The following is a 20,359-nucleotide window of genomic DNA, read 5'->3' as shown; positions in this document are numbered from 1 at the left end:
TGGTGTCATACACAGTCTCATCTTCACCAACCTGAAGTTGTCTTATGAATGTGAACTCGACAGTGAGGTGGCGGAGGAGATGTTATACATCAAGGTACATTTATTTTTCTTATTCTTGTAATTAAATACATACTGTAAGTGCAAATAGTTAAAGAGTCCAGGGTCTAAAGAACTACAGAGTATAGTTGAACATAGTACAAAGTTGGACAGTTATTCAAACAAGCTAAATATCACCAGATACTCCTTGTCTTCATAGTAGTTGTACAACAGTACCTAAACATGAGCGTGTGTATTGTTCCTTATGGTTATACAAAAGCAAAAACCCTACAATTACCACATCTAAGACGCATACTTTTAAATTATTTTGTGCTTGGAAACACCAAAAGGAAATCATTTTTGATATTTATATATATTGACATATACTGAGAGAAGCCCCAACTGCTAACTCAGAAACATGAAGCAGTATTTAACATTGGCAGCAGAGCACGTCTGTGGGCATTTAGCTTTTTTGTGCTGAACCATACAGTTTGTGGTAAGCACTGCAAAGCAAAAATGGAGCGTGATTTTAAAAACTGCACAAAAGATATCAAATATTATTTACCCAAGGCTCGACTTCATGCACTTTATAATAAGCAACACAAAAAAAGTCAGTTTCTTTTTTTGTTTTTGAGTTGTGTACTTGTCTACCTAGAAACAAGATTATGTATGTGTGACTGTGTGTTAGTGTTTAGACTGCTATAGACAGGGTGAAGGCTTCTCCAGTGGATGCTTTTAGAGAACACCAAAATGACATAGCACTACGCCCCACAGATGACGACCGGGCTCTTCAACAGTGAGCGAGCTGCCTGACTCTGAGCTGGACTGGACTGTCAGCTTCCCAGTGAGACAGACAGGTCTACTCCTCCTTCCTCTTGGCCCCGGGGATCTTAGCCTGGATCCTGTGCAGAAAAAACAAGCTTTAATACCACGTGTCCAAGATAAGGCCAAGATATTTATTCTAGATTAACTTTCGCCTATTCTGCCTCATTTTCAGGGAGCAAAGCACCTGTTGTTTTTGTATTCTGTCTTTTTATGGGAGTCCATAAAACCAATGAGTCAAGTTTTACTAAAATTGGAAAAGTCTGTGGTCATTCCAAAAACTGCAGGCTGTTTTGGCATCAGCTGACCCTTCAGACACTTAGAAACTTGAGTTTTCTGGGTTAAGACAGAGCCAGTGAATATAAAGTCTGTTTCAGACATTCAGTAAAAAAAAGTCCCATTTCTTCAAAGCAGATCTGACTCTTCACCCTGTGCAACATGTTTCCATATCCATGTTTCCATCCAAGACTAGATTTATAAAGCAAGCCCGCTCCTCACCTTTCCTGTTTCACACAAGCACCTGGAGGCTGCCCAGTACAACTACAGTCAAACCTGTAGCCCACTGAGCAGCTCCACTAGAGCTTTAAGGGTTAATTGCACAAGTGCAACTCAGCAGCACTAATAAGGGAGAGGCAGGTGCTGTAACGTTAAGATGCAGAGATATTTTGTCAGATTATGGTCAAAACTGCTCAGTAAAAACTCCCAAAAGGGTTTCCATGCTTGATTTGCTCTTGCCTGGCCTTTGCTCAGAGTTTGTGCTCACAACTACATTTGTTCATATATCTTAAGTGATCTTGATGACAAAATGACACTCACTTCCCCACCACAGAGTTGACCTGGGTCCGTATTAGTCCCACATATTGATCAATCTGTGCCTGAAAACAGAAAGAAAATGTGAGGTGTAAATACTGGACAACATTTTCCAAAGCAGGGTCGACTTTAGAAATCATGAAGTTCAAATTCCCACCTGATGTTTCTCATAGACCACAGGCATGGTGAACATGGAGACCACAGCTGTAGACGCACAGGGAGAGAACTGTTAAAGTATTCAGACTGACAGTGGGAATATGTTCAAACGGGAACACATTTGTGTCAGCATGGCCCCTAACCACTGCACTTATCTAAGGTAAACTGGAAAAGTAAACAGATACTGTACGGCAGTGAAGTAGACACGTCCAGTAATTAAATGTGGCTCATGCACAGCAAGAAGGACACGCTGTTCTTCTCATGATATAATGGAGCTCTTTTATGTGCATTGTGTTCATCAAGTCTTTAACAAGTCTGAAATGCTGGAGGGTGTGTGTGAGTCAACAGCAGTGTTTGGAAGCTTGTTGCAGAGTGAGTGGGAGACATAGTGAGTCGAGATGACCTCACCTAGGATGAGCAGTGTCAGGCCGTTGAAGAGAGCACCCACATAGGTCAGCAGCCACATCAGAACAGCAAACTGAAACACACACAGACATGATATGTTTTATCTAATGAACCAGCTTTTGTGACAATCTTTTCATGATTGTTTCGGTTTGTTTTGAAGGTACGAATGTGTGGCACAAACCTTCAAGGAGTCGACCAGATCTTGGACGAGGAACAGCCTGCGGAGCTCCTTCATACAGGTGTTGGTGTACAGCAGGACTTTGTCAGCATATTTACTAATCTGGTCCTGGGACAGAGCGATTTCCATCTCCAGGTAGGCTCTGGTAACGAATAAGGGAAACAGAAAAGACAGATATATACATGCAGACCTTGGAATGAAATTCACAATCTCATCCATCAACCTTCTGTTTCACTTACTTGAAAGGATGTCCCTCATCAGTCTTCTGCACAGCCTGCAGCACAGACTTGTAGATCCTGAAGCTGATGGTGGCAGAGAGGGCTGCCAGGGCTAAGTATGCTCCGACACTGACCACGCTGAACTGGGTCAGGGAGAAGAGGAGCAGAAGCACGCTGCTGAACACGGCCCCAGACTGCTTCACATTCCTCCAGTAGAGCAGGTCAATCGCTGAGGGGGAGGAAGGACAGAACAAGGACAAGCAGGGTTAGGACCCACAACCAGCATTACCTGACCTCTCGCTCTCTAACATGCAGGCCTGGGCATCCATGGCCATATCCTTTTCAAAGTGGATTAGACTGCCGCCGAGCGCTACACACCACACATTTGGGTCAAATAACTGGAAACTGTTCACAACCGAAAGTCCTTAGAGAGCTCCTGGCTGTCACGTGATCCTTTTTTAACCCAGTTGCCTAACCAAGCTTTTCGTTAGGTTAGATGGAGCTGTCGAGCTGTAAGGTGGGGTGAAGGTGTCCGAGTGATGATTCGCCAGTTCAGTTTCTTTACCCCTATATATAGAGCGAACTTTGCAGAAGATAATAGCTGACTCTCACTTGTTGAGCGAGTCCCACAGTCTGTGTTGCCTCATTCCTGAGGTGTCATGTTTCCATCTGACGTGTGCTTATCATCAGCAGCACCTGGTCTGGTCTCATACATATACAAACATACATACAAACAGGTACATTACACTGCGGGTACACCTGCACACGCTGCTCTCAGAGCTGAATTAATGATTGACCTATAGCTCTGTGAAGGCAGCAGCAGAAACAGTCGCACTATCAGCAGTTCACAGATAACGGTTCAATGTGACCTGGCCAGACAAGCAGTTCTGTGGTCAGTGATGAAGGATGACGATGCTTCAATGCAGTATCTCATTAATGCAGGGAAACACCATGATTCCTCTGAATTGCCTCACTCACTCAGGAACAAACAGCTGCAATATATAACACCAACATGCCTGCAGGCACTCGTACGTTTTCCTTCTATTCTAACATTTCTAGTCTTCTTAGGGTGGTGGAGCCTGTAATTCAAAGCCACTAGCAAAGATGACAGAGAAGTGATAACTGAGGATTAGCCCAGTGTACCATTACAACTCCAGCGGCCGACATGGTCCTCCTCTGGCAGTCGTCTGTGTCAGCTGAAAACATGGGCCCGTTTCCATGAGAACTGTCGGCTGCTTGTTTCACCTCTGCTGAACCAGCTGCCACCCCCACCACTGCAGCTCTGCTAGGATTTACCAGTCGTCTGTTGGTGCCAACACCTGGAAATCCTTCATGCCATGTAGGGAGGCGAGCAGCACTGGTACGTTAATGTAAAGTTTTGTGCCCGCAAAGGAGAGAGAATTGCTGCTGTGGTCTCTTGGGTGACTTACTCTTCCTCTCTGAGCTGTCCGCCTGCCTGCCTGCTCTAATTTTAGCCGTGGAGCTGTGAGCAGCATAGTGATGACGGCCATCTTTACTCTCCACTAAAAGGCATCTGTGGATGCCAAAAAGGCAGGCTAAACCTGGGTGGCGAAAGAAGAGTCATTGTGACCAAGTGAATCTCTGCGAGCCACACACTTACTGTCCCTATACTATAATACAACATGTATAATCTCTCATCAGCAACCAGTAATGACTTACAGTACCTGTCTGCCCCACCGCTATCAAATCAAATACACTACTCATTCAGAAACTGTGGAAACAGGATCCATGTGCCCAAGCTGCTGTACATACACCACTCCCCACAGAAGCCATTGTTCCTGCCACTACTGACAAATTGACTATGTGGCTACTGGTTTGAATGGAGATGCTCACACACACAGAGACAGGCACAGGTAGCACATACAGCAGCTGTAACAACACACAGACGCATCAACAACAGACAGCTCTGCTAGAGAGAGACAGGTGTTGACCGGCAACAGGCGACTGTGCCTTGAGATGTGCTGCATAGACTGCACGCAGACTGGAAAGCTTTAGCTAGTGCAGTAGAAGCGTGTACTGACCTGCGGCTCCCATGGCTGAACAGGGAAAGAGGCAGCTGCTTTATCCACGGACAAAAGGAGAGCACTGAAGGGGGAGTCCCCCCTGCACAGGAGGGGAGGGGCCGCAGCCACACCAGCAAATCAGCATTCGCCTGAGCAGAGGGGGGGGGGGTGACTGAGGGAGGGGAGGAGGAAGGTAGAGGGGAGGGGGGACGTCTGTGGGGTGCGGTTGCCAAAGAACCACATTGCAATCCGGCACACACACACACACACACTCTCTCCCTCTCCCTCTCTCTCTCTCTGAGCCCTTTTATGCTCAGACTTTTAAGCATAGCCCCGCGCTGACACATGACAAAGACTGCCAAGCAGCGGCTAAAATAAAAGTCATTGTATCAAAATGGAAACTGAAACCAGTGTCCTCCAGTTGTGTAAGGATTGCATCATATGACTCCAGCAGCTACAGACGAGTGGACTGAAATTGTAAATGTGTATGTATGTTGCATGCTAAAACAACCGTACAGACTGTAGCCATATTCCACTGCTCCATTAAAATGCTTCGGTGGCAAGGAGCTGCCCAAGCACCTGCCTGATGCAGTTACCATAGTTACCATGCTCCATTTTCTCCCCACCACTCACTGAGAGATGGAGAGCGGGAGGAAGGGAGGGGCCGAAAGAGGAAGAGGGAGGGTGAAGAGCGTTCCTTTGGGAACAGAGAGAGATTCATTTGCTCTGAATCTGGGGAATCGGCGACACATAATGTGTCTCTACACACATGAAGGCAGCCACTCCCTTTATTGTGGAGCACAAAGGGACAATGGCAGGTTTAACACAAGGCCTGTTAGTTTTCAAGTCTGTGTCAACAAATGAAAAAGAGGGTGCATGAAGGGCTTAAAAGTGTTAACTCACAGTGTTACATTTCAAGCTTAGATTGTACCAAATTTGAGTCTAATCTCTGACTTTGCAAAAAAATAACGCATCTAGTGTGTTTAAACTATATGAAATTTCAATTGTCTATATTTGATTAAAACCTTAGCCTAATATTTATAATAAGGCATGACCCAATATATAGACAATCCAGTAAGTTTTGACAATAGCAAAAACTCAATATAATGAATGACAGTTTTATGTCAGGCCTTTTCAGCCCTCAGGACTTAAATCCCCATCCCATGCACAATACTGAACATGGGATGTTGAATCAGAGCACAGAGCAAGTCCAAATGTTGCCTGTTGAGCCCTGTTTGTTTTTATGACTCTTTCCTCTGATATTCAGCACATACACACTGAGCAAAAACCAGAGCAAATGATTAGCACCAGTGACAATAATACGATTCCCCCTCCCCCTTTTCTGTAGTGAAACTAGTTTAGCCTGACCTCATTAAATCACTGAAGACATCCTTGTGGCCTCAAACAAGCCATCAGCCAGAGCGGGCAAACATGCAAAGGCACTTCTGCTCTCAACAGTCTTTGACGGCAGAGATTCAAGGACTTGGGCTCTAGTGACTGAAACTTTGGCCATGATAACTTTAGACCTGGGTGTTGTCATGATGGATACGAACATCTAATGTATTATTAAAGAACTAGTTTGGATTTTTTTTTCTGACTGAGAATAGCACAAGTTACTCACTTGATAGTGATGCATGAACATTTGTTAGATTTGCTAAACAGAGATTTTTCAGCAAATAACAAAAATGAAATAGCAGCAAATAGCGCTAGTTACAAAACCAACAGCACTAAAAACTTTCAAATGTCCACCATTCAACCATCCCTGGTATATTTCCAATGCCTGATTCTCTCCTATATCACTGAACTCATTAGAATAGCTCTATGCATGCATCTATCTCTAGCAGTGGGTAACTCATACTGTTAAGTTAAATTACTATTACTATTCCTTTCTTTCTGAACTATCCCAAAGTTTGACTGTCAAAGACACACTTCTGCCATGTAACTGCCATACAATATTTACTAAGCAAAATGGCGTTTTTTTGTCTAATTACCTATGTGGACGCTTTATGGCATGTTTTTATGACCTTAACTTTACTTGATTGATAAACGAAGTAGAGAGTAGATGTTTGACCTATAGCATGCATGTGTCATGCTGAACCCCGTCAGTGTGATTTATTTAAAATAAATCATACATGCATGACTCACTTTTGGAAATGTCTGCATCATTGTTGATTATTCCTGAGTGGTTCGGTGACAGTGAGTCAGTGATCTGCATGTGCAGTGAGAATGACTAAACAAAAATGCCTATAGCTTCAAGGTGGTACACAGGCTTTCAAGAGGGAATCTGCCCAATGTCATCCTTTGCTGTGCTGACTGTCTCAGCTTAATCTGATGCGTTCCTAATGTTGTGGACAGATCCCATCAGATAGGCTATCATGTTACACAGTGTCAACACTCATTTAGCCCAAATTAAATGGATAATGACTCAGCAGAATAATGACAAATGCTGGATTGTTATTGAGGCATTTTTACAAAGCTGTACATCCACAATCAGTTACTGTTACGGTCTCAGTTGGGATACAATAAGTGGGCCGTGCTATTTCATTTCTAGTTCTTAAACAAACCTAAAAAGATGGCAGACAATAAGCCATAACCAGTGTGCAAAGAAGGGGCGCCATTTTCTCTCTTGGCCCCTTCCACGAGCCCTGCATGCTATGGAAACAGACAGACGGAGGATACTCTGCTCTGGCCCAGTCTCTGCAAGGCGCCATGGCAGCCGAGGAGATAGGGCTGATGTAATCAGGATGGGTGTGCCCTGGTTACCATGGAGACAGTCTGTCAGTGCCGTCCGGATGCTCCGACTGCCTCATTACACAAAAACAGAGCATACGCCATATAAAACCAGCTCCGTTGCACGGTCGCAAAGTGGGGAGGGTGATAACAATGACACGCCTTAGTCCACAACACTGGCATCCATATTAACATGCACCCAAAACAGATGGCTCTCAGCATGCTGGTGTGTATAAACTTATTGTCTAAAACACCCACCAGCGTCTCTCACCCCCTTTCCTCTTTGTTTTTTTTCCAGACACACACATGCAGCAGAAAGGATCTGTCATCAGGGCGTGTCCATGTGAATGGGGGGGTGCAGGTAAACAGTGCTATTTGATTCCTCAACGCTTGACAAATATAATTAGATGACAAATGTATGCATGAAAAGCACACACACATACGTGCATTCAAGACTCCACACCTATAGTTTCATGAATATTTAACCTACATGCAAAGGTAACAGTCCGTCTCTCACAGCCACACAAAACAGACAATTGATGAGCAACATCAAGACAGTAAACACATCAGTACCCTGGCCCTTCCAGCTGCTCCAGGAGCTTTCCTTCTTGGTCACGTCTGCAGTGGCCTGCATGCTGGTGATCAGTTATGTCCCTGCTCTCTCTTTCTTTCTCTTTATGGTCTCCGTTTTCTTCTTTGTCTCCCTCTTCGGTAGCACCGACTCACTCACTCATCCCAGAAAGGCATGAATGGTCGAAAAGGATGCGGGAGAGAGACTGAGATGACAGAGAGGGAGGAAGGGAGGGAGGGAGGAAAGGTTTCCAAGGTGCTGCCGGCTTGCGGAGCACACAGACTGATGCTGTGGAGCAGCGCTGGATAGAAGAGAAAGTGCGTATGTGTATGTCTGTGTGCGTGTGTGCGGGGGGGAGGGGGGGTCAAATTGTAAACACCACACCACAGTTGCTGCTGCAGCAAACCATCCATGCAATGATTAAGAGCCTAGGGGGGTAAGAGTGATGTGGGTGAACGTCAGAGGCTAAGCCTTTTTCTTGAAAGGAAAGGTACACTAGCTTTCACAATAAAAGCTCTAACAGAGCCTCAGAACAGACTAGTATTAGTGGGGGTACAAGTTGTGGGAGGGTTATCCCACATACACTTTGATGAGACATCAAAGTACGTGGATGCATTGTCATATTAGTGTTCTGGCTTCCCCTGTAGCCTGTTAGTTTTTCCAGTGTTGTAAACAGAACCATATTTATATTTGGTGAAATATGTAATAATGGCTATAAACAGAATAACAGCATTTTCAAAAGTGTGATGTCATGTTGCACACCACACAGGATGCAGTAGCTTTGTTTTCTGAAAGCTGAATATGGCTTGACTTGAGACCATGTTGCTATGGAAAAATATGGCAAATATCCAGCTCCATTGTTCTTGAGTTGCACATAAGAATATTTAAGGTTGTAGCCACAGATTCAAATAGCTGTTTCCACTACGACTACTGATAGATGAAGAGGCAAAGTACTGGTACTTTAATAATTCATAACATGAGACGCTGTGTATTACGGCACAATGCTCCTTGTTTAGTGCCTTCAGGATATGTTTGTGCTTTATGATTTCCTCCCTAGAATATACTTGAAATGCAAATGGAGCTGTAAAAAGACCTGGGACTGAAAAAGCAATGAATGGCGATTACAAGCTAACTGCAAAAGAAACGGCACAGTCACTGTGGTGTCAGCACTGAGCAGACAACAATTCCTTTATAGATTGGAGCTAACGTCATCTTTCAATCCTATCAAATCCATTAGTCTTGTCGTCTCTGTCCTCCCCCCCTGCAGACCGCCACACCTCACACCTTCTGCTCACCGCAGACTTGACAGAATTGCCAATACCAACCAAGAGGAAAGAAAAAAAACAGATTTCTCTGAACCAGACTGAACATGCTCTCCCATCACTGTTGCTATGGCAACTGGTATGGAAGTGCACTGACTGATGAAAACAATATCTGCTCATCTTCATCAGAGCAGCAATGACAAAGGTGCGTTGTGCCCTCTAGTGGTGGAGAAAAAACACATGACCTGCTTTTTAGCATTTCCAGAACCTTCTTCCAGTCTGAGTAAACAAAACAAGAGGAGTCTTGTCAATTAGTACCACAGTTACTATAGGGCAGCCTATAAGGCTGTACAATTCACATTTATAACGACACATCTGGCTCAATAGTCACATTCTGTTCAACCAGAATGCATCAGTAGCACACACAGGAAATTTTGGGAAACATATGCACCCGTCTTTGAAGGCCACAGAGGAGCCATTGTAAACAACAACATTCATTCATTAATTTCTTTAGCAGTGGCTTTTTGTAAAATTTAAGAGGTAGCCTTCAAAGCCCCTAAGTAGGAGTATGCCCCAGTTTTGACATCATAAGATTATGTAAACCCACTGTGTACAAGGACATAGAGAGCAGCCAATAGCTACTAGCTTAGGCTGCATTAACTCGCGCTGACTGCAACTGGCTTGCCTGTCTTATCTAATCAGGCTGTTACAGTGATATAAGAAGCTAGATACTGTCAAGATGCTGAGAATTTTTTTTCCCTCAATATTTGCCATTTTATAGTTGGTGCTGTTGTTCACTGAAAGCAGAGGGAGATGTTTACATTACAGTAAAGGGTAGACGGTATACCTTTTGAGTTCTAATCATCATTCATTGCCATAAATGTGACTCAGTGTGTCCTCACTCCAATTGTTTCTCAAACATACCACCAGGGGGAAGCAGACCTCAAGAAAGCACAACACAAGCACTTCCCACCCACCCTTGGCACACTCAACAGTGGAACATCCCATCTCTGCCAGCACTCCTTTTTACTTTCCCAGCCTTGTCAACAAAACAGTGCAACAGCACACCACGCAGGTAGCTACCAGGAGGTAAACAAACACAAGTAGTGCGTTAGTAATTTGATTAGAAATATGCTGTCGGTGATCTCCAATGTTTTTTTTTTATCCCTAAATATGATGGGTAAGGTTTCAAACAAAAACACGGTTTCATTTGGGCATGAAGACACATCAGCAAACACAACAGACACACTACCTGTTCCACAAGCTGGCCACACTATTTCTGGAAAGCCAGTACTCATGATAGTAGTTTACTGGCCAAAGTGAAACCACAGCTACAATAAACAGATTACAGATATGTTTTGTGAAATCTTATAAATATTTATCTTATAATATTTTCATATTTTTGTGCAGAAGGGAGATATGTGTCCCTGAGAAAGCCAGGATTTATAGGACTAACCTTTCTGTTTGTTAAAGCCCTCCAGAAACATTGACGTTGCCGGTTTTCCTAGGTCTGCTTTGCCCTCATTGGTGTGCTTGTGCATGTCGTCCTGAGGGGGCTTCTCCAATCGCACCTCTGGGGGCACGGCGGCAGTGGGGGGCTTGGGCTTGTTGGGGCGATCCTCCTCTGTTTTCACTGGGGTCTTGACCTTTTCTGTGATCAGGGTCTCGGCCGGCACCGCCTCGGCCGTACTGCGGGGAGGGACGACGCTGGGAACCAGGGGAGAGGGAGGGCTGACTCCCTGTTTTGGGCCACTGATGCCCTGCTCTCTCTTTGGGCTCTCTTCTGATGCAGACTCAATGAAGAGATCACTGTCAAGCTCTGCCTCTCTCTCTTCCCTCAGAATGCTGTAGGCTGTGGGTGGAGCGTGGTTGCCAGCCAGGCCAAAACCACCCTTGGCGACTGGGGGATTGTCAAAGGGGTTGTTAGGCTGGCTAAAAGCGCCTTTGCTTTTAGGCGGCTGGTCAAATGGGTTGCTACTGGCCTTGGAAGGCTCCTCAGACACCAGCTCAATCTCTGAGTCTCCAGACTCTGCACTGCTGCCATCGTGCTCCCTGCTGCCGGCCTTTACACTTGGACTTTTGGAAGCTGCAGGCTTCACTGCGTCAGCTTTGAACATGTCATGGGAAGGGAATTCTTTTTCTGCTCACAAAAGAAAAGCAGAAAAATGTGGACATTAGAGTTCATTCACATTCCAAATCCAGACATACAGTATTTGCACATATAACTTAATGATAGACTATGTGACTTTTGAAAGAAGAAATGCCACAATCCTCCTCTTACTAAAAAAGTTGACTTCACCCTTGCTCATTTCAGCACACTTATGTGTTTTCCTGTTACAACCTTACCTTACTGACCAGTAGTATGTGGTGGCTAATGTTAGCTAATGTTAACAAACAAATAGTTATTGTTGCATAACTGTATGGAAGATTTTATACATACCGTCTGCTTCTATATCTGACCACGTGACTTGTGTGTGTGTGTGTGTGTGTGTGTGTGTGTGTGTGTGTGTGTGTGTGTGTGTGTGTGTGTGTGTGTGTGCGCGCTGTGCCTACGTGTTGGTGAAGCATTGGGAGTGGAAGCAGGGCTGTCGTCCTCTGGCTCTGATAGCGTCACAGTGGGAACCCCCTGCAAGCCCACACTCAGGACGTTTTCACGCTCAGACACACTGACTGGAGGGGGTTGTTGCTGCGGCTCTGTCTTGGCAGCTGGCGGCTGGGACTCGGTCAAGGTGATCTTCACTGGGCTGGCTGTTTGCGGGGTGCCACCCAGGTTTCGGTAGGAGCGGTAGTCTGACAGCTCTTCATCAGAGGGTTCCTCCACATAGGGGAATGAGTGGGAGCCCAGTGCTGGACCTAGGTTCTCTTCCTCCTCTTCCTCCTCATCCTTCTCATCTCTTCCGGGGTTCTTGTCTATGTAGCTCCCCAGCAAGTCATGACCAGCCGAACTTGTGTCCACCAGGCTGTGCTGAGCCCCCTGGTGCTGATCGTGGCGCTCATCCCCGTGGCTGATGTCCATGTAGTTGTAGGATTCTGTCTTATCCGAGCCCAGCAGAGATTTTGGCATGTCATCCAGCAGGTCAGAAGTCATCTTGGTGTTGGAGCTGAAGCTGTAGGTTTCGCTAGAGAAGTCATCCAGGGCAGACGAGCCAGTGGAGGACTTGGAGGGCTTCATATCTTCTGACAAGTAGGAGGCTTCCCGGCTCGATGTGAAGCTCTGATTGGACAGCAGGGAAGTGTACACATCACCGTCATCATTCATAGGCTTCCTGAATAGGCCAGACATGGGGTCATCTACAAAGACCGACAGAGAGAGAAAGATGTGAAACTTAGCAAGGACAGATGCACACAAAACTGATGAGGAAGGACGGCAACACTCTGTGTCACACGATCAAATCAAATCAGCCTGTGCCTGAGCAGTTTGATTAATGAAAAACATCCAGTTAAACAAGGCTATGCTTGAGCTAGTGCTGCTGGCAGGGAGAGGGGTTGTGGCACTGTGAGAGCAGCACAGTCAGACTGGGTGCACGGCTGTGCAGCTCAGTGAGGCAGCAGTAACAGAGGGTACTTGTACCCGGTGTGGGACAAAGGGGGATTGTTCAGACCCTAAAAACCACAGTGCCACAACCAGAGTCTGTTCTAAATCATGCAGGCAAAGGGCTGTCTGTAGTCACATCTCTGCTCTGTAATCACTAATCCTGCACCTCCCCTGACAAATTACACTGTCATGAAAATGAACACATACTTACACAAATACGTAACATATGAAGAACATACTTTATGTGCAAGCGGCCATCTAGGCTCTCCAAAACCGAAATGGTTTAAACTCGGCTAGGCTAGGCTGACAAAACTGTTCAATGATAAATGTATAAAATAAATATTTTATAACACTGCATGCTAACAGCATGCTGGTATTCAACACACACACAAAACTAAAATAATAATAATTACAGTCAGCCAGTTGCAGTGTTAATGGTGTTTTAAAGTGCATTTATAAATTGGACAGACAACGTTGGTGTTAAGCTGTGTGTGAGCTTGTGTGGGCTCTGCTGTGAAATATCACTCAACATCTCACTGAATAATTTGTTACAGTGCTGCAGAGAAACGTTAAGGATGCTCATATTACATATGACTTGCAAAACAGGAAGACACGGATGTGATAGGAATGTTATTTTAAACCATCAGGTCAAAAGTCAAGGTCAAGCAAAGTATTCAGATTTGTTGACTTTATGTCCAACTTCCAGTCAAAGTCTTTCAACTTCACCAACAAACACACACTGCCATAAACAACAATAAGCATAGCTCCCACACAAAAACACATGCTACACGAGATCTGATTTCTGTTGTGCTGTGTACAAGTCAGAGTTTACACTTCCACAATCTGAGCTCCTCCTCCTGTTCTGTAGCCGTGCTTCTCCCAGGGCAGCGGTGGTGCTATAAATAGACTGGGTCCAGCTGCTGGGCTGGATAAGGGGGGAAGATTTAAAATAGCAGCCTTAGGGTTAGCGATGGAGGATGCAGACTGACTGACAGAAGACCCAACAGGTCAGGACGTCCCGTCCCTCCCTTCGCTTCCTCTAAAAGGCCCCACCACCCTTTCCTTGTGCTATCCCTCCTACTGCTGCACCCCTCCGTCATTAACAATACATCATACCGCAGTACAATGGCATAAACACTACACACCCATGCTGGGACATAGGAGGAGGGGTGATGTGACATAGAGGCTAATAGGCTAAAATGCCTTGTAGATCAAAAACCCAACTGCCTATGGATCCAAGCAGTATGCAAAATAGATGGGCACAGCTGTTGAGCCAAGTTCAGTTCAGTGACATGAATGCCCTTGATGTACTACTAAAGCAAACCGAGGTATAATCCTCTTAGTGTACTACCATCAGCCATCACCCTGGCAACACCATCATAATCTAACACTCACTGATTCACAGGACAAATGCCTACTGCGCAGATGTGGGAAGCACTTAGAGCCACTAAAAACTGTGAAGAGAGTTGATCTCTGGCAACACACCCCCCCTCTCTCTTTATCAACCCATTCTACGTAACAACACAGATGAACTCACCAGCAGTTGCATAATTCATCTGCAACAATTAAGAAGCTGGATGCTTGTCTTTAACAGCCACGAGGGACGCTGCTCTGAGCAGATACAGTACTTGACAAAGTTGGTGTGTTGAAACTGAGGCCATTCTGAATCTGCTGATATGGCGTAGCACCCAGATGCTGGGAAAAAAGACCCGCTGGGCTGAAGCAAATGCTTTGCTGCGCTCAGATGGGATTGGACGTGACAACAGAGGAATTTTCTGCTCACACTGGAGCCACACAACATAATCATGTCACTGAAAGTATGGTGCAGTTAAATAAATAAGTCCTGGTGGATGTGCTGAGAAGGAGCGGCCCTTTTGTTGTCCTCTGTACAGCCAGTGCAGCGCCGATACTAATGCAGCCTGACAATCTGTGCTATGCCAAGGCATGGGCTCCTAATTACCAGACTACAGACAAAAACATGTGAGCGCAGACAATATCAAAAGAGCCGGAGTTGCAAAATGAATATATTGCCACTTTGAAACCAAAGGTTTACTGAGCTGTATGTTGTTTCCCCCTTGAAGACATTTACTGATCCACTGCAGTTTTTCAATGGGGAATAAAATGAACAAACTAATGTGAGATGCTGCCGGTTCCACACCCCATTACAACAACAAGCTGCACTGACTTTGAAAGGAACAATCTCTTTCAGTCTGTGTTTTTCAATAACAGGTCATCATTCATCCCAGTGGTATCTCAGCTGTACTTCTTAAACATCTGTGAATCTACAGCACTGTAGCTATTCCATTACTCCATCCATGACCCTGTCCACTGTGGTGTTACCTTTCAAGAGTACTCTTTCACTCCATGACCTTGTGGAAACCAATCCATCAAGATGCTCGCTGAGCTCTTCTTTCAAAGCCATCTGTGCTTTTGACGTTAAAGAATATGCTGTAGCTTTATTATTTAAGGAACGATTTGTCTTTTCTACTGGGAGCTGCGCAATACTTTGTTTAGAAAGACAAAAACAGAAATTGATTTTTATCAGGATAAACATTAGGTTTGTAGCATTTTCTTTATTTGGTATACAATTTATTTGAACATTTTCACATAAATATGTTATTTGTAAGTATATGGAAATACATATTATGCTGTTACTGTTTTTTTTCTCTTTTGGTTTTCTATAAATATTGCCAGAAGTTGTGTTAAATTTTTAAATTTTAGGTTGAGACATACAGGAATAAAACCTAACCCACCAACTATCGCAATTTTCTCATTGTTATATGCTACTACTTCTGTATTGTTGCATTTCAATGTGAAATTTGCTGGATTTGTAGGTGCTTTACACTTTCCCATTCAAGTTAATGGGAAATTGGTCTCAGACTTTTGGACCCCACTGTATTTGCAATATATTGTCATCCCAATATATGCAATATAATATATGCAAATCACATTCTAAGTAATCAAATTGACACACACCAACAGTAAAACTAATTTCATGAATAACTTATGTATTAACTTAAGTATTTGCTGTTTATTATTAATCTGTACAACAGAACTGAACCAGTATTATTCCCCTGGCCGGTGGTAATATTCAATTCTTATATTAAGTCCTTTACTTGTTGGTCACAGTTTAACTGCAGACGCACTCCAAGTCTTAATGGTCTTTAAAAGCTTTGGTTATAACGTTTATGTTCATCATGTATCGATTACAATATCCTTGGTTCAACAAATACTTGAATACAAGTCACTAACTATCCCACTTTAATGTCAGTAAAGAAGAGGAAAATGGACAAAGACAGTCTATACTGAGAGCTGAGGTTCAACAAAACTACTAGCAGGGATCGATAGGAGAACAGCTGTACTCAACTGCTCTGAGCTGCATTGATCCAAGACAATGAGGACGTACAATTACTGTAAGAATCGTCAGTGTACCCACCATTCTTAAAAAATCACTGAAGGCCACGCAGGACAAATGTTGTTGTTGCAGCGGCTTTTGTCAAAGATAAATCAATCTAGAGACCGTTTAAATAAAAGCTAATCTGTCCCCATTCAAATTCTGAAGCCGTGGTACGTACAGTACCTGTCTTTCACTGTATCGATTGTATTTTTCTTGCTTGGGTAGAGATTTCTGGATGAATGGAGAGGATGTGGGAGGATCCAGACTGAGTGTCTGCAAGCTGTCTGCTTTGGGTCAAAGCTGTCAATTTAGTGTGACTTTGGACTGGCATTTCACTTTCATTGTGCAGACAGAATTTGGGATTAAAGAGTACAGACGCAGGCAGGAGGGCGTGCATGCGTAGGCTACAATAACCTACACACAAAAAATGTAGCTGGACTACTCTGTTTGTGAGTGCCTTTGCTGATAGTAGCTCTAATCCCATGAGCAGTTTTGCAATACTCTGCTAAGGGATTACTCATGCCCATAGGCTAGAGAGCTGGACTGAGGCAATGATCAGAGCATCATATTTCACATGCAGCCTTTTAATTGTCTTTAGGATGCACACAGGGGATCAAAGGACACGTGAAATTATGACTGGATGATATAATGATAGCAGTAATGCGTTGTTATTGTCCCCTACAGTGGAGCCTTTTGGGCTCAGCTTTTATCTTTTATCCCTTAGCATTAGCTAATTGGTCCTGAAGACAGATGAAGATGAATGAGATTGTAAACCTGGCAGGTGGCACATAAGATGAGCACTTCGGCCTGAACCATTCTGGAAAGAAGACACTTTAGTATATATTGTACACACTTAAGCAGTATTTAAATATGTAAGATGCTGGACAACACATTTTTAACCACAATGCAGACACTGGCTCACCCCTGGGAGCTGCTCTGCTGACCACTGACATCTGAGTGCCTTTGTTAGAGGAAGACACTGAACTAAAAGTATGTCTTTGTATTTCTAGTTTTTCCCTGACTGTCTGGCCATTTGAACTATCGGCCTTCTCATCACAGCCTCGCCTCGCTCGCCATTAAGCTGCCCCCCACCGCCACCCCCCCACCCCCCTCCACTGCATTATCTCGCATCTTTATCATCCAGTCTGAAAAGACCTAGCACTGCTTGGCCCCCTGGGAACAGGAGCAGAGCTCTCACCAGCTAAAGGCACAAATGCACTGTGGCTTATGCAGTCCAGTGGAGTCCACTAAGTGCTTTCTCTATCTGAAAGATATGGAAAAGACCCAGCCAGACATGCTGTCTCATCCTTGTCACTGATGATATGGTGAAATGGAGAAAGACACGGGTCGAATTCACCTATCAGGCACTGGACTGTGGGTACACGTTTCTCATGACTGATGCACTTTGTCAGGACATGATGAAGTGACCATTATAATGCAGTATGAGTTATAAAGAGCTTGTTTGAGAAAAAAGAAGGATGTCAAAATGCGGTGTCACTGTTTTGGTACAGCATGCACTTAGTTGTTTTCATCTATGCCAGAAAGCAGGGGAGGGCTATTAGACACACCATCTGCTAAAAACAAACTCGACTGTGGGGTTTTCACAGCACATCAGACCGGGTCATGATGTAGAAATCTGCTTCTTGAAACCTTCACAGGATGATGGGAAACTTTTGAAAATAAAGAGGCTCTACTGCACTGTGCTGTCTGTGATTTGAGACTAAGCTTCTGCCCTGTGGTAATATAATACAGCTGAAATCAGCATTATCGGGGTCCTGTGGGTAGATCCCTGTTGTGAACAAGATTTAGGACAGGCACCGATCAATTACTTAGAAAGGCAATTCTAGACATCTTGAGGAGATTCTGTTTCACTGTTCCTACTGCTCAAAGCCCAAACTTCTTTTCTTGCCTTAAAAAGTTCATAAACATTTTATGATTATCCACCAGCAAAACAGAGAAGGATAGTGTGTTACAGAGGGGATTAATGAGAGTGAATGTGTTTGACAAAGATCAGAAAAGACTGTAACATGACTGGTCAAGAGGAGAATGTCCACTCTGGAACTAACGATGTGATGAGATCTGCACTGTTCGCACTAAGAACATAGAGTGATTTGTTTCACTGGTATGGACACGGCTCAGCCAGACTCAAGACAATAAGAGACAGCTATTCTTTCCTCTTTTAGGAATCAAAACAAAGTCTGTGTGTGCGTGTTTGTCTGTGTGCACCTACACAAGTCTGAGCTTGTCTGGCACACTATTGTAGACCATGCGGTTTGTTTACTTTTCGAAAGAGTGCAGTAAAATACTAACTAGCCAGTTCATCATGTCACATACATGGATAATTTTTTAGCTTTCACAGATTATGTTTATTTTGCAATAGCTTTTTTTCCAATTGCAACACTTTTAGCTTTGGATTTTTAAATTCTGCTTTTATTCCAAATTCAGTTTCGCAACGGATTAGGCCAATTTATGTATTCAATAATGCTCTCGTACATAACAAAAGAAGATGTTTTCTTTTCATGTTTTGTACCAGCAGTCGCCAGCGAAATAAGAAAGGCCTGAGCAGCAAACAGACAAAACTAGGCGGCGATTTTTTTTTTTTTCAAACATTATCTCATGAATTTTTCAGTGAATTCGTGAATGAAAGTGCAAGGCTCTAGTTTTGCTCGCCAAGCGAATAGTGAGCCCTGTTTCTTCAGGATTAAAAATAGCTGCATGAGCCGAGCTGTGCTGAGGAGAGTGACGGACTTAGAACTGAGGTCTGCATGATGTCCCCACAAAAACACAGCCTCCAATAATGTTAAAATATCATCAGCAATACCAACACGGGGATGCAGGAAATCCTACAAGATACATGCTACCTCTTACTTCAGGACTAATAAATCTTTTGGTGAATTGTGTCTCTATTGACAAACTGTAGGATTAAGTTATTTTTTTATCCAGTCACTGGCTATGAACGCTACTGGGCTTAGGCCTGTAATCTATTTATCATCACTCCAACCCATCATATCAAATATGCAGGTATTTATTATAGAAATAGGCCTGCATGTGGGAGCTGCTCACAGGCCATTGAAAGTTCAGCAGGCTATTTGTTATTGCATGCTGCATCTCATCTGAACCATCCATCCCAATCTCATCAACCAGAGAACAGTGTAGACTAGTGGGAAAACAGTGGATAATATCTGATGTTTCGTCAAAGGCTAAACCTGTAAACCAAGTCCGAATAAATTCAGTTTGAAGATGTCTAACATTATTCCCTTTAGCGTGATTGTTGTGACAGCTGGTTCACTGCCATCCTACGGAAGTTACTCAGTTGCATCTTTGTGTTTTCAAACCCAGAAGTTTGAACTCAGCTGCCACACAGGTCGTCTGTCGTTACGCTAAATCTGTGACAAATGGACTCGGCTGCTTCTCTCAGGCTGTATTTGCACCTAAATTAGTATGTCATTGTGTGGACTTGTTAATGGCTGGAATTAAACCTAATGTGATTGAAACACAATAAATTGGTAAATAATGAGACTTAACTGCGAAAAGCGCCCGCTTTACCTGTGGATGCAGTTTCCATAGCAACGGGAGGCCTTTTCCCGTAGTCCTGGAAAGGATGAAATTGTTGATCCAGGTCGTCCGCCGCCTCGTTGCCTCTCGGCTTTAATTCTTCACGTAGCTCGTCGAACCGGGTCGGTGTGTTCCCACACAGGCCGTTCCTCTCATAGTCATCCCCAAACCACTTCCCTTCCGAGCCTAGCTCCTCACCGGGCTGAGCAGACATGCTTTTTTGCTGTTGTCGGACAAAAGATATACTCGCCGCTAAGCTTCTTCTTCTCCTCCACTACCGTATACCGTATGCTGGACTGCGCAAGGATGGTTGACGGAGACAAACACACAACAATGCAGCTCCTGGCTGGCGTCTGTCAACTGAGCCTAGGGTTTGTAGACGCCACAGATGAGGCGGTGTGGTCGGTCGGGGAGCAGGAGGAGAGGAGTGAGGTTGATTGTTTTAGTTCACTGCTCCGACGGTGACGTCATGGTGTCCGTTGGCACTTTATTTGGGGCAGAGTCAAATATGAAAGGCATTTTATCTTTTCAGCGTACAAATGAAGTCAAGTGCCTGACAGTGACGAAGTGAATGACAGCAACAGCTTGGTGTGGTGAAACAGGCTTCAGTGACTCTAAATACAGATAAGTCAGTAAAATTGGACGCATGGGCCAGGGGGG

At 44.2% G+C, this 20,359-nt stretch overlaps 1 protein-coding gene across 3 annotated transcripts; it reads right to left on the bottom strand.

The window, feature by feature from the left end:
* Positions 1–68: 68 nt before the first annotated feature.
* Positions 69–20,139, bottom strand: rtn1 (reticulon 1). 3 transcript variants are annotated; one of them, XM_022750215.1, is made up of 9 exons: positions 19,691–20,139; positions 11,766–12,503; positions 10,669–11,352; positions 2,647–2,854; positions 2,411–2,549; positions 2,233–2,302; positions 1,826–1,872; positions 1,675–1,733; positions 69–938 (listed from the first exon to the last, which is right to left on the bottom strand). In XM_022750215.1, exons 1-9 carry the CDS (start codon positions 19,911–19,913, stop codon positions 896–898), a joined length of 2,211 nt encoding a protein of 736 aa, XP_022605936.1. In that variant the 5' UTR covers positions 19,914–20,139; the 3' UTR covers positions 69–895. The 3 variants fall into 3 exon arrangements, with proteins under 3 accessions (XP_022605936.1, XP_022605937.1, XP_022605938.1); XM_022750216.1 differs by lacking the exons at positions 10,669–11,352; positions 11,766–12,503; positions 19,691–20,139 and adding an exon at positions 7,953–8,282; XM_022750217.1 differs by lacking the exons at positions 10,669–11,352; positions 11,766–12,503; positions 19,691–20,139 and adding an exon at positions 4,668–4,714.
* Between the last annotated feature and the right edge of the window lie 220 nt (positions 20,140–20,359).

The sequence above is a fragment of the Seriola dumerili genome, unplaced genomic scaffold (genome assembly GCF_002260705.1).
Source record: "Seriola dumerili isolate Sdu_G_001 unplaced genomic scaffold, Sdu_1.0 BDQW01000149.1, whole genome shotgun sequence".
In the NCBI taxonomy this organism is placed as follows: Eukaryota; Metazoa; Chordata; class Actinopteri; order Carangiformes; family Carangidae; genus Seriola; species Seriola dumerili.
This window is presented reverse-complemented; position numbering and strand designations above follow the sequence as displayed.